At 42.9% G+C, this 12260-nt stretch overlaps 1 protein-coding gene across 4 annotated transcripts in view; it reads right to left on the reverse strand.

Moving 5' to 3' along the window:
* Window positions 1-12260, reverse strand: part of fermt2 (FERM domain containing kindlin 2) — a 37990-nt gene that overhangs the window by 8606 nt on the left and 17124 nt on the right. For 2 of the 4 annotated variants that reach the window (XM_068580998.1, XM_068580997.1), the window contains exons 4-8: window positions 7717-7845; window positions 5284-5316; window positions 3414-3639; window positions 3150-3252; window positions 2331-2438 (exon numbers count right to left, since the gene is read on the reverse strand). In XM_068580998.1, the coding sequence (XP_068437099.1) occupies window positions 2331-2438; window positions 3150-3252; window positions 3414-3639; window positions 5284-5316; window positions 7717-7845 (599 nt within the window). The remainder of the gene's footprint in view (window positions 1-2330; window positions 2439-3149; window positions 3253-3413; window positions 3640-5283; window positions 5317-7716; window positions 7846-12260) is intronic. The other 2 variants (XM_068581000.1, XM_068580999.1) reach the window with 1 other exon arrangement.

Below are 12260 nucleotides of genomic sequence, written 5' to 3' on the forward strand. Positions count from 1 at the left end.
TTGTAGACATATAAGCCATGCATATGAACTAGTTACTTCTAATATCTTCTTTTTAGACAAAACACATTCAGTATGGACTCCATAACGTGCGCAGGACGAGGTTTCTTGTGCTCGCAGCATCTTGTCATCACAGCACTGTTGAAAGCTACAATCTTCCATTTACAAAGTGAAGATTCACTAAAGCCTTTCTAGTGACAATAAAGAAATAATCCCAAACATTAACTTAAAGTAATGGAAGCACGAACAGCTGACAATTGCTCGAAAAGTCGATCTTCAACTCCAACACCCTTCGTCAACACTTTTGCTGATTTCTCTAAAGTTTCCTGCTGTGCTTGCTACCGGTGCACAAACCGTCGAACGGCATCTTATAAAAGTTATTTGGTCTGTGATGATAGCCACATAAATACTTTAAGATGTGTTGGCTGTTAGCAAATGCTGCCCGGATGCACCGTTTAGTTGATCAGCGATAAAACCCTTATCTTTGAAGGAGATGAAGATGAGGAGACCAGTTTCAGGATGAGAAGAAGATGGAGATGATTCCATGAGATGATTAAGGGTTGCGGTTTGAGCAATGTGTTCTCAACATGTCTCTGAATTGCAACAGGCTATGAAACGTATTTAACTTGGAACATATGCAGAATTGGGCCAATAAGGACAACAGAGAGCTGGAACCACAAGTTCATCTGGATGTCCTGAAAACCCAACCGTGTTTACCTCTCAGTGTGAGTCACAGACACTAAATACAACTTGTTGACAAATGGTATTTATAATGTCAACCCATCACCAACCCCCCACCAATATATGAATGAACAGCTGTCGAGAGAGTGAGAGATACAAAGGGAGAGTTTGAGAGAGATATGCAAGGCTGGAGCCTGCTAAGGTTTCAGAATGTGGAACAAAAGGCTCGCCATGACACTCCATTCATCTGCCTCTTCCACTGTAATAGTCTTTAAATACTTTTTTTTTTTTTTTTTAAACGGGAACACTGGGGGGCTTGTTTCCCGTTTGTCTGCATGAGTGGCTGAACGTACATGTTGATCTGCTGAGGCTCAAAGCACAAACCGTCACCAAAGTCGGTGACTATGAGGTCAGTTACTGTTCTTGACTCCCGATTGCCTCATTTCTATGTACTGCCAAAGTAAAATGTCCAGGTGATTGCATGCTAACACAAGCCAGCAACATACTGGATGTGGACAATCACAGCTCTTGATTTAGACTCTGTATCTACTCGAACCAGTGAAACATTAGCAAAAAGCCATGAGATCATACTACCCAGCTGAAACATAGGAGTTTCTGGCAAACGTGCTAACATACCGGTAGCAATAGGGTAGCCAGCCAGTCTAAACACCCAACTCAAATTAGCATCGCTCATAGGAATAGAAACAAGAAACCAGTTAAGTGCGTTATAACTGGTGTGATGAAACGCACCTAACACCTCAGAGTGTGAGAAGACTCCTAGAGGAATGTGAGCAGCATCTATAAGATGGTGTTCTGCTGGGGGTGGGTGGTCTGGACCGAGGCACTGGGTCCTGTGGCCCTAGATGCTCTATAATTACCCTGGGGGTGAGGACAGGGTGGCGTCCTCAGGTCTTGGCACCCAAAGTTTATGAGGGTCAGAAATAGCAGGGGCACCACCCTACACTACAGGGGCTAAGGGGGCTCACATCTGTATATCACTTCCATTGCTCCCCAGTTCTCCTTCTCTTGATCCTCTAGTAAATCTAGTAAATCTCAAAAGAGAAACATACGTGTCTGATGCAATCCAGCCCAGCCATATCAGCTCTGTACAAGAGGATGCAGCAAGTTGCCTCAAGGTTTGTAGTAATTACTCTGACACATAAAGCTAACAACCTTGGCCCAGTATACAAACATGCTGCACATCCTTTTTTTGTTTTGTTTTTAGTTCTTTGTTAAGATGACTCACTCGGCCTTGTTTCCAGGCATTCAACATGACAATGAACTCTCACTTAGTTAACCCTTAACTAAGTGAGATAAATGCTTTAATGTCTTTGAAGTTCATTTTAATAAATTAGTCACAAATAATTCATATTAACTAGCTTTCTCCAAAATGCTAATGGCACTTTTTTTCCCCCTATGAACTATGAGGTAAAAAAAAATGGAATTAATTGACATTGAGACATATTGAGAAGCTCAGTGGGAATGTGTGATAATGTCCATATTATCTCAATCTGTATCAAAGTGATTTCACTTTGATGCCACCTTTAAGTGTGCGTGCCGCAGAACTGTTAGCCATATGTCTCTGCTTTGGGCTGGAAGCATGAAAATAGAGATCAGGCACATACACACACGTAAACACACAGTCTCTTTACCTGCAGGGCAGCAAACATCATCATTTCCTCCTCCGTGCACTCAATTTCCTCCAACAGGATGGCCCACTTGGACTGTTCATAGAGCTGGTTCACTCGGATGGCATCATACTGTGGAGAGGTTTGACACAGAGGTCAGCGTGCATACAAACAAACAGTGAGTAAAAACAGACTCTCTCATACACACAGGACACAACTAGATTTGTGTGAAGCACTGGTTAGAAGTTGTATGCTGTTATTGGTTTTGTGATTAATGTCCACCGACTTTCAAATAGTCTACTTCGAGGAGCATAGCGCCAATTTAGTACAACACTAATATGACATTGGTGGACTAATGGTGAAAAGTAAAGAAAAAGATCTGTGTGTTATGCTATTTAGCGTCTAATATAGCCTCAACCAATAGCCGCAAGTAGAGATGATGAGTGGGCTGAGGAAGTCTGTTAAGCTTCTTTCCAACTCATCAGATTGTTTTCTCAGATTTCGTGCAGCTCCCCCTTGAGCTTTATACAACTTTTTTTTTATATGTGAAGTAGTGCTCCCCAAAACCTGCAAGTAAACTTTGATGTGTAAAACCGCTTGCATTTGTCAGTATGTTTACTTTACAGGCTAAAATGCCTTTACATTATTTAAAAGTCGATGCATATCTATAATGGTTGTGCTCTCTCAGGACACTTGGTGAGCATCCCTGTTACACAATGCTAGTGCCGTATCTCTTTTTCTGAACTGATACGATGCTTTCTGGCACACCATGAACTTAAAAAATGGCTTCAATGACTCAAGGTCAGCAAGGTGAAATTGTACAGCATGGTCTATGGGACGTACCTTTGGGTTGAGGTCAAAGAAACTGTGGTATTTAAACCTCAGCAGCAGCACCTCATTCTCCTTTACATCCTGCTCCATCAGAGACCTGGATGAGTCCAACCACCTGTACAGAGAGTGAATACAATGTGTTCTGAACCAAACTCTCTGCAGCATCTCGCAGTTATTTGGATGAGCAACACAGCCTTAAAACATATTGCAATCCACCACAGCACTTCAGACTATGAGCAGTTCACCAAACCGAACCACTGAGTAAAGTCTTCTCACCCCTGGTTGATTTTGGCTTTATCCAGCAGGGACTGGGGCTTGTAGAGTTTGACCAAGATGTCTGGAGAGGAGATTGGCTGGCTGACAGCGAGGATGCTGGGGTTGCCCTCAGAGAGGGGACTGTCCCCAAACCAGGCAGTGGTGGGCGACAGGGGGCTACCGTCTCTGGAGTCATAGGTGGGGGTCATCGTCTTACTGTACAAGCCTGGACTGGAGTAGATGCTCCCTGAAAACATACAGTCATTAGTTAGTCACGAATAGTGCAGGTCGGGGAAAAAAAAGAGATATTCATTAAAAGAAACAATTCAACATAAATACTTTTTTTATTCATACTCTCCAAAAACAAATCAAATGAATACTCCCATTTCAAAACAATAGAGTGCATATTCCCAAATACTATTCATCAACAAAAACAGCATCAGGGGAAAGGAGTGAACACTTTTCAAAAAAGCACAAACACTTGCAGCCTAGCCAGGCCAGCTAGCGGTCAACAACACCATGTGACTACCAGCCCACACTTTGCAGATGAGTGGCTTCAACCATGTCCTCCTGCTGATGGCGGGATTGATGTGGATCAGCATGCAAATGATGCAGAGCATGATCAGGGTCACTCACTCACTTACAGTCAAAAAACCTGCAGGAATGCACTGCACACAGCAAACTACTACACAACTCGCCACAGAGAGGGAGGGAAGGGACGCAAAGATATGAGTGGATGCATAAATGACAAGAAAAGTATTTACAAATCGGACAATAATCAGCTCTATCAAAATCTGTCAAAATCATCCCTGAATAATCAAATAATCGTTAATATATATGTATATTCTTTTATGTTTAAATAAGTCTTAATTTTTGGCTGCAAACATCAGCAAACCACCAAGCTGTGTGCATTTCCTGTTGGCTGGCCTCATGGTGGTATTTTTGGCCCCGTATCCGCCATTCCCTCTCTCCCTCTGTGGGGCCGAGGTCAAGAAGCAACACTAGCTAAACCACTAAATCCCTTCTGAAATCAGGAAGTGAACTCTGTTTGTGTTTGTGAGTGTGCGTGTGTGTGTTTGTGAGCTGAGGTCATGAGAATTGGTGGTTCTTTCAAGGTTTTTCCCTAAATGCTGAGTGCATCAGTTCATGGAGAGTACTCCATCTCCCAAAGCGTCTCTTGAGGAATACCAAATATCCAAAGAGACCATGTATAAGGTGGAAGCTGGCAGCCCATTAAAAATACAACGAGGCCTCCTCCATCCTGTTTACTGACTCCAATGCAGGCGAAAAGGCACAAAGAATGTTAGCATGACTTGACTCCCTAATGCTCCCACACTGGGAATTCAGAGGGCTTAGATGGATGGAGCCAGACCACCATGGGCTGTTAAGACCAGAAGTAAAACATGAGAGGGTTGTCAATAAATTAAAGGGTCTCTAGTGGATTAGATTTTTAAACACATTTATGTCTGGGCTATTGGCATGCATGTTGGATTATGGTCCAATGCACATCATCCCTGTCCTGTTTTTGGACCTCTTTAAAAACCCTTACCCCCAAAACTAATAAGAATTTACTTAAGACCATCTTAGTAATCACCATTTTCAAGGGCAAAAAAAAGTGATCAACAGTCAGCAGGCACAGTGAGCAGGCCTGGGGGAGCTGGGAGAAAAAGTGCACTTTGAGCTTATTTCTAATGAGAGGCAAAGCCTTAATCATGTGGCAACCCAAATCAGCTGACTTCCTCTGGAGGAGCAGTCAGGTGACTCGGTGGTTAGTCCCGAAGGTTACAGGTCTCATGTGACCTCAACACTCCAGCTGTGGTGGGTAGAGGGTAGGGAGGAAGGCAGGGAAGCAGTGCTGAAGAGTAAAGGACAGAGGAAGAGGAAAGCTTACCTTTGACAGGTCCGATGTATATTACCTCAGAGGCTAGGATGAAAAGAGAAAGAGTAAGAGAAGAAAATATAGGAGATAGGTGGAGGGAAGAAGCGGAAGGGGAACAAACAAGATCAAGTGGACAGATGTAAGATACTGAAAACTCTACAAGAACAGGAGGAAACAGATGAGAAAAGACAAATGTAGAGAAATACAAGAACGAGGGAGATCTGGGACATTTCCATGGGCACGGCCAACTGTTAGCTTTAGAGTGGATGACTCAGTTTTCCCCTTTGCAGAGGGAGATCACCCTGAAATGACTAGTGAGGTTCCGTCGTTCCCATTCATAAGCATCCTACACAGCATGACTGATTGAAAACCCAGGCAAGGCGTTGGTCAACGTGACCCAGTCATGCATGTATAAACTGCAGTCCAAATATAAAAAGTACTGGTTGTCTGAGGTATGTTGTCCACGCTGACAGGAAAGATAATTTGATACAGCAGGCACATCAAGATATGGTGGGTCCAGAGGGGCGTTTGAACTGGCATCATGGGCCACGCCATGAATCTTTTCTATGTCACGACAGCAGTTGAGGATTAGTAACATGTTTTGTTTTGTTAATCCCCAAATTACCATTCCTGTTAGGCCCTTTACATAAGTCTGCAGACAGAGGAGACGTGGGGTTTCCTCAACGGTATATTTAAGGATAGCGGTTGAGGTTTTGGAAAAGGGTTGTCAGTCTTAAAAGTAGAAATAATTGGTCATATTCTCCTCATATGACCTTGCTGGTCACCATCCATCCATGGTCATTTGGAAAAGGTAGACCATGGTGAGCTACAAGGAGCCCTCCTCTCTTCATCTCCCCAGTGGGGTGGAGTGTGCAGAAGCAGTTCGCAGCACAGGGGAAGGCTGAGGTTGTGATTGCATCGCTGCCTCTCTGCAAAACCTTGTGATTCCTATCAGGAGACCCGAGCTAAGAGGCCAACCCTTCCCCTCAAGAGACAGACTAACGCCTTACAACTTGGCCATGAAACATACTCTCCGAGTGTAGCATGTTATCCGATAGGACGTAGGAAGTGTGACTGACGGTAAACAGATTCTGCACATTCCTGTTGAACTGTTTCTCTGCACCACTTAATAGTGTGACCACAGTCGCCCACTGAAAACGAAATGCATCTCTACCAGAGGCATTCACATAGCATGCCTTTTCAATGTAAGGAGGCAACTTTAGGTGTGATCAGCAAGTGCTGTTCATAAAACACATTTTTTATTTTCTATCCCTTATTCTACTTTGATAAAAAGGGAAAATAAATACATAATCTGCTGCTAGCTTCACTGTCAGCAGAATTACGTTTTCTTGACAATGAGCATTGTGATGGATCGCCAAATTCTCAATGATTGGCGGCCCTCTTTCGACTCACGTGAGAGTGCATCTCTGCATTCTCAGCTGAGTCTAAGGAGCCAGGGAACAGAAGAGACTCAACCCACACAAAGAGTCCCATTCACCCTGTCTCTTAGCGTTAGCCGTTTTGATAAATGCTAACTCTGTGACAGCAGCACAGCCCGTTTTGTTCTGCTCCTCTCTGCTCACATGGTTGTAACTCTCACTGGCGTAAGGAGGGAGGAGGGCCAGTATAGCTGTGTAGCCTGGTTTGGGTTTAAAATGGCAGCGTGACCAACTATGTGTGGAATCTCAACCATTCTTCATCCTCCCTGCCAAGGAATTGAGAGCCAGGGCTGTAGATATCATGCAGACCTAAAACTCGCACATTCATATTTGGTCACTAGACGCAGGGTGCGGACCTCTGGTGTTATCTTTGTGGTTTTTGAACCACAAGTGCAATCTCCCAGAATAAAAGTACAAGACGCTCCACAGCAGCCAGGGAAACCTGTTATTCAACCTGCTGCTTGAGGGAAACGAGATTATTACTTTTCACAATGAAATACAAAAATAAAACCCATAAAAACACAAAATGCTCCATAATTACTTTTGAGACCTAGAACCAAAAATAGTCGGCATGAGCTCTAGCGGTGTGAATCACAAGAAGTCCCACGGTTCGATACTATCACGATACTGCAATATATTAAATATTGCGATTTATTCCCTTTTTTCCACCACAAATTGTCTCCAAAGGAAAACTTTGTCAACATATTGCAGCAAAATGAAAAAGCAATTGATTTTATTCTTCAAAGACCAAAAGGTTTATTATTGATTTAATAAAAGATTGATACTTGGCTTCAGTGTATTAATACAATATCGCGATACTATGACGTATCGAATTTTTCCTTCACCCCTAATGAGCTCATCAATTATACATGTGCAAAACTTACACTGGCCTCTATTAATTTATTATCATTCCTTCCTACTAACCCTTTTACATTCAGCTGTAATATTTAAGAATGCACACTGGAACAAGTGCACTCCATGTTGGAGTTGCTATCCATCAGCTCACCTGATCCAGGGGTTAACAGAGGACCCTCCAGCTCCAGATCGGCCTCCTCTGCCTCCTCCAACTTTTTCTTCTTCTTCTTGGGATCACGGGGCTTACGCAGTAGAGATAGCTCCTCTGGGTGGCGGATATCTTGAGGGAGGGAGAGAAAGAAAGTTCATTTCATGTCAAATCGACAAAATCTTGCCTCACAACAAAGCCAAGCAAGACGACAATAACTCACTAAAAGCAACAGTAACTTGTGTTGTTTCAACCTTCAAATAAAATCACATGACCTCTTGCAGAGCACACAGACAATGTGTAGAACGTGTAATGTGGGGGAATACACAGACATTGATGCAACCTAAATTGAAAAAGGTTTTGCGTAAAACAGCAGAGGAGTAGGAGCAAGTAAAGGTACTGAGGAGATGTGGATGAATTCTCGACAGCTGTACACACGAGTGGTGGAAAATTGCAAATCCCTTTTCTCAGGGCCCCAACAAATCTTGCTTTAACTGTAATCCCCAACTGAGACAGGGCAGACACAACCTCTATCTTCTTCTTACCCTCAGTCTTCAGATTTTTCCTCTCACACACACACACACACACACACACACACACACATAAAAACTCTGTTCAGTTGCTATTGGTGAGTAAAGGAAGTGTCATTTATGGTTTCTCAGTATCTTCAAGGATGATTTTTCTAGAGTTTTTGTGAAAGTTGTGCTGTCCAAACCGTGTGTGACGTGTGTGTTAGATCCCAATCTGATAGTGACACGCCAAACTGAAAATAATGACTAAAACAGAGCAGCTTCTCCGCCCTCTTTTTCCTCCCTCCATCGGGATCGGAGGCCAGGGAGCCATCACTCACCAGCAGCAATGACGTTTTTAAATTGGCTTGGGATAGTTCTGATGTAGTAGTGAGACAACCAGAGTGTCAGGACGAGAATAGATGGTGCTAGTCTGGATGCAAGCACATCTGGATCCTCAGCTGGATTTGGTTTTCCATAAAAAATCAATTAAGCAAGCTGATATTTGATATTTATTTCCACTATGTTTTGTTCAGGACTGTTCATACAAAAAAAGCAGTAAACTCATCATATCCAACGACGAATCTCTCCATTTTCTTTTTTAAAGACAAAGGATTAGAAAGGTGTTTCAAACCGATTGAAGAGGCTACTGATGGTGTTGAGGAGAAGAGGAGGAGGAGAAGAAGAGAGAGAATGGCTTGGCTTGGTGAGAAAGCTTGTTTGGTTTGTGTAACTAAAGCAAAAGCATTCCAGGAGTTTTAAGAACAACCAGATGGGAGCTCAACCTCTCTCTTTCTCTGCCTCCCTCCTCTTTCATTCTCGCTCTGCTGCTGCGATGAAGCGCAATCCCTGTGCCCTTATACAGCCATGCGAGTTGCAGGCGTGCTGCCGAGCTTTAGCCCCACTGAGCTGCGCGAGGAGGCCAATACACACATTGCAACCAACTGTGTGTACGTGGGGAGGACTGTGTCTCTTGGTGAGGCATTGCACAGGCATATGGCATTTTACTACGCAGTCACTTTTCATGTTTATTCTTATGACCTCGTTGTCACCAACCCCAAATATCTAACTAGCTAGACTAATCTGACACAATTCATATGTTATTCACATGGAACTGTTGCTGGCTAACATATAACCTTGTAGAGATCAGAAGCGTGGTTCAAAAGCAAATACTTTGGTCACAAAATCTTTGGCAAACAATTACTCAATGTGGTAGAAACGTTCCTGTAAAAGTAATACATTAGGCGTCTCTACTGGATTGTCTGGAAAGTGGATAATGGGCGGGCGGTGCGGGAAAGAAAATGTAAGGATATGCGTTTTTTTCATCATTCCTGTGAAGGGAGTAGAGGTGTAGTCAATACAATGGATTTGCTATGCCTGCTAAAGTATGATGAGATGAAACAGATTGACTGATAGAAATAAAGAAGGAAAAATAAAGAAAAAAAAACAGACAGAGAAAAAAAATAAATTCTAGACCTTCTCAACGAAGCATTGCAGTCAATTTCTGCTGACATACTCAGTGGAGTGTTGAATTGTATGTTTATAGTGATAATTTAAGAATAAGGATCTGGAGGGGACGACTGCTACGTCGCTCACCACATACTTGTGGCCAGTGTCAGGAGGAGGAGGACGGGTGAGTGGTGGTTAGAGTGCTTACAAAAGTGCGGTTGATTTCCATTAGCAGAAATGACACCTTAGACAACGAGGCCCTGATCTTCCATCCTGCAGACATGTGGCAGTAACCAGGACTGGAGCCAGAGCAGAGGGGTTGACTGAGAGCCAGCTGGGCTTGCAAGATCGACTCCTCGGAACACATGATTCACTGCAGTGAGTAAGGCCAACCGCAGAAGATTCACAAACGCCGTCACACAGTCTAATTTTACAGCACCAAAGTTTACCGCACAAACAGTTTGAGACCCTACATGGACAAAAGAATAAAATAATGTCAAAGAGCCTTCATCACCTTCTGTTTACCATCTGCATACTTCTTAATGTTCGGAAGAAGTACTCACTGATCAATAATCAAGAGCAATAAAAAGCAGTTGTTCCAGGGAAGACTAATTAAAAGGAGGAGTTAAAGATAACTCATACAGCCTCAGACCGATGGGGAAATCATAATTAGAATTTAATGGTGTAGATATTTTATAGATTTTAAGTAGGGTTTTTGGAATTTAGATATTTCTATGACTGAGTGGCATCACGAGGAACACCAATAGATCACTTTTGCTCCTACAAAAGAAAAAACAGAAACATTAACAGCCCTCAGCTGCTTAGTGTCCTCATCGTTCAGACAGGCAGCTAAAAATGAGCTAGACGGCCACTGAAAAAAGATAATAATGCACTTTATTTCCGGGGTTGGAGTTGAGGAGAAACTGCCCTTCTCCTGTGTTATGACAACAGAGGCCTGCTCACTCGGGCCAGTCCAGCAGACCGCAGGTTGATGTGCCATAAATCTGTTGGACCAAAACGATGGAGCGACAGTCCCACACAAATCTAAAAAGCTTTCTGGAGGACAAAGACGAAACACCTCTCTGCAATACGCCCTCTCAACGGTCAACAGCCTCCTGCAAACTCATCCTCCTGCGGTCTTAATGTCGCACTATTTCGACAAACCGTCTCTCAATCACTTTCCTTTCCTGCCTGCTCATCAATTTCTCGAGACAGATTTTTGACTCATTGTAACGTTTAGGTGCTGACGAATAAGAAAAAGTTACAGTATTGTTGCTGCCACTGGCATATTCCAGAGAATGGTAGTGTGCCTCAGTTTTCCCACACATGGTAGCAAACAAGTGTTTACTAAAAAAACTCAGAGCTTAAGTGGTTCATCCTGAAGTGGGCCTTTTGCCTCAGGCCCCCAGGTCCAGGGTCATGTGTGAGGAGTACATTGTGTGTGCAGGCTCACAGGAAGAGTAGAGTCCTGTCAGAGGGAGGAGGTGTATTAGTGTATTTAATGTGTTGGACGTGACCCAAGTTGTCTAGACAGGACAAGCTCATGTCTTGACTGTGACTCTTCACTAGGAAAAAATTGCCTTAACAAAAGCCAGAGAAGTCCATTCAGTGTCATTCTTTTATTCCCCTTTCTACAGGCCTGACTTTTTTTCCATTTCATAGAGCATTTTAGCGCTAAGATACTTCAATGAATAACTTATTAGTTAACAGTTGTAAACCTTTGATTATCTATTCATTATTTGAGTTAGTTATTTGCTGCTTTTCTCAATTTTATATCACTCTTGAAAAAATGCTCAATAGCTTAATCAATAAATAATCACATCCCTACAGCATATTTACACAGTTTCAGCTAGCACTATAACACAAAAACACTACAGCTGAGAGAATCTTAAAATTTCAAAAAAGCACTCAACTTTGGTTTCAGAGAATTCTCAGCATTGTTGTTTTGCAACTAAAAGTGGAAAATCCCAAGTGCCTTTGCTTCATTATCAAATGAGTAGTGCTGCACAGGATGTGAGAGCAGCCAACTGAAATCAGGGGTCAAAACAGGAGTGAAACTGAGGGATTTTCATGCATGTCAGTACATCAACTTTTGCAGAGTCCTCCAGGTTCCCAGCCAGCCCAGATGGACTGTGTCTGTGTCAGGACACAGCTGCTATGGACATGGGAGAAGTACAGCGGCGATAATTGGTTTGATACTTTTAACTTGGAGTGTTTTGTTGATTTTCCATGCTTTTCTACTCTTTGGCACAGTCCCTGCCAGTGGTTGAGTTGCGCTAAAGAGACTGAAAAGCTGACTATGGCATAACATAACTATTAAACTGTGGAGCAAAATACAAATAAAACCCGGGAAAGGGTGGGGATAAAAACAGCCAAACACTATACTGAGGACTGAACTTCTTTTGGAACAGGAAATTGCTTCTGTGTGACTATCTGACTGTACACACAACAGCAAAAAATAATAAGAAATCCGATAAATTATTATGGGAAAAGGAACAGGGGTTGCACATCGCTCAAAACAAAACATCTCAAATGACTTACTCTCCCCGTTTCTATCTTCCAGTATATCTGCCCCTCCCTTTCTGCTGG

The sequence above is a fragment of the Clinocottus analis genome, unplaced genomic scaffold (assembly GCF_023055335.1).
Source record: "Clinocottus analis isolate CAN_PGR_092001 unplaced genomic scaffold, fCliAna1.0.p SCAF_17, whole genome shotgun sequence".
Taxonomy (NCBI): Eukaryota; Metazoa; Chordata; class Actinopteri; order Perciformes; family Cottidae; genus Clinocottus; species Clinocottus analis.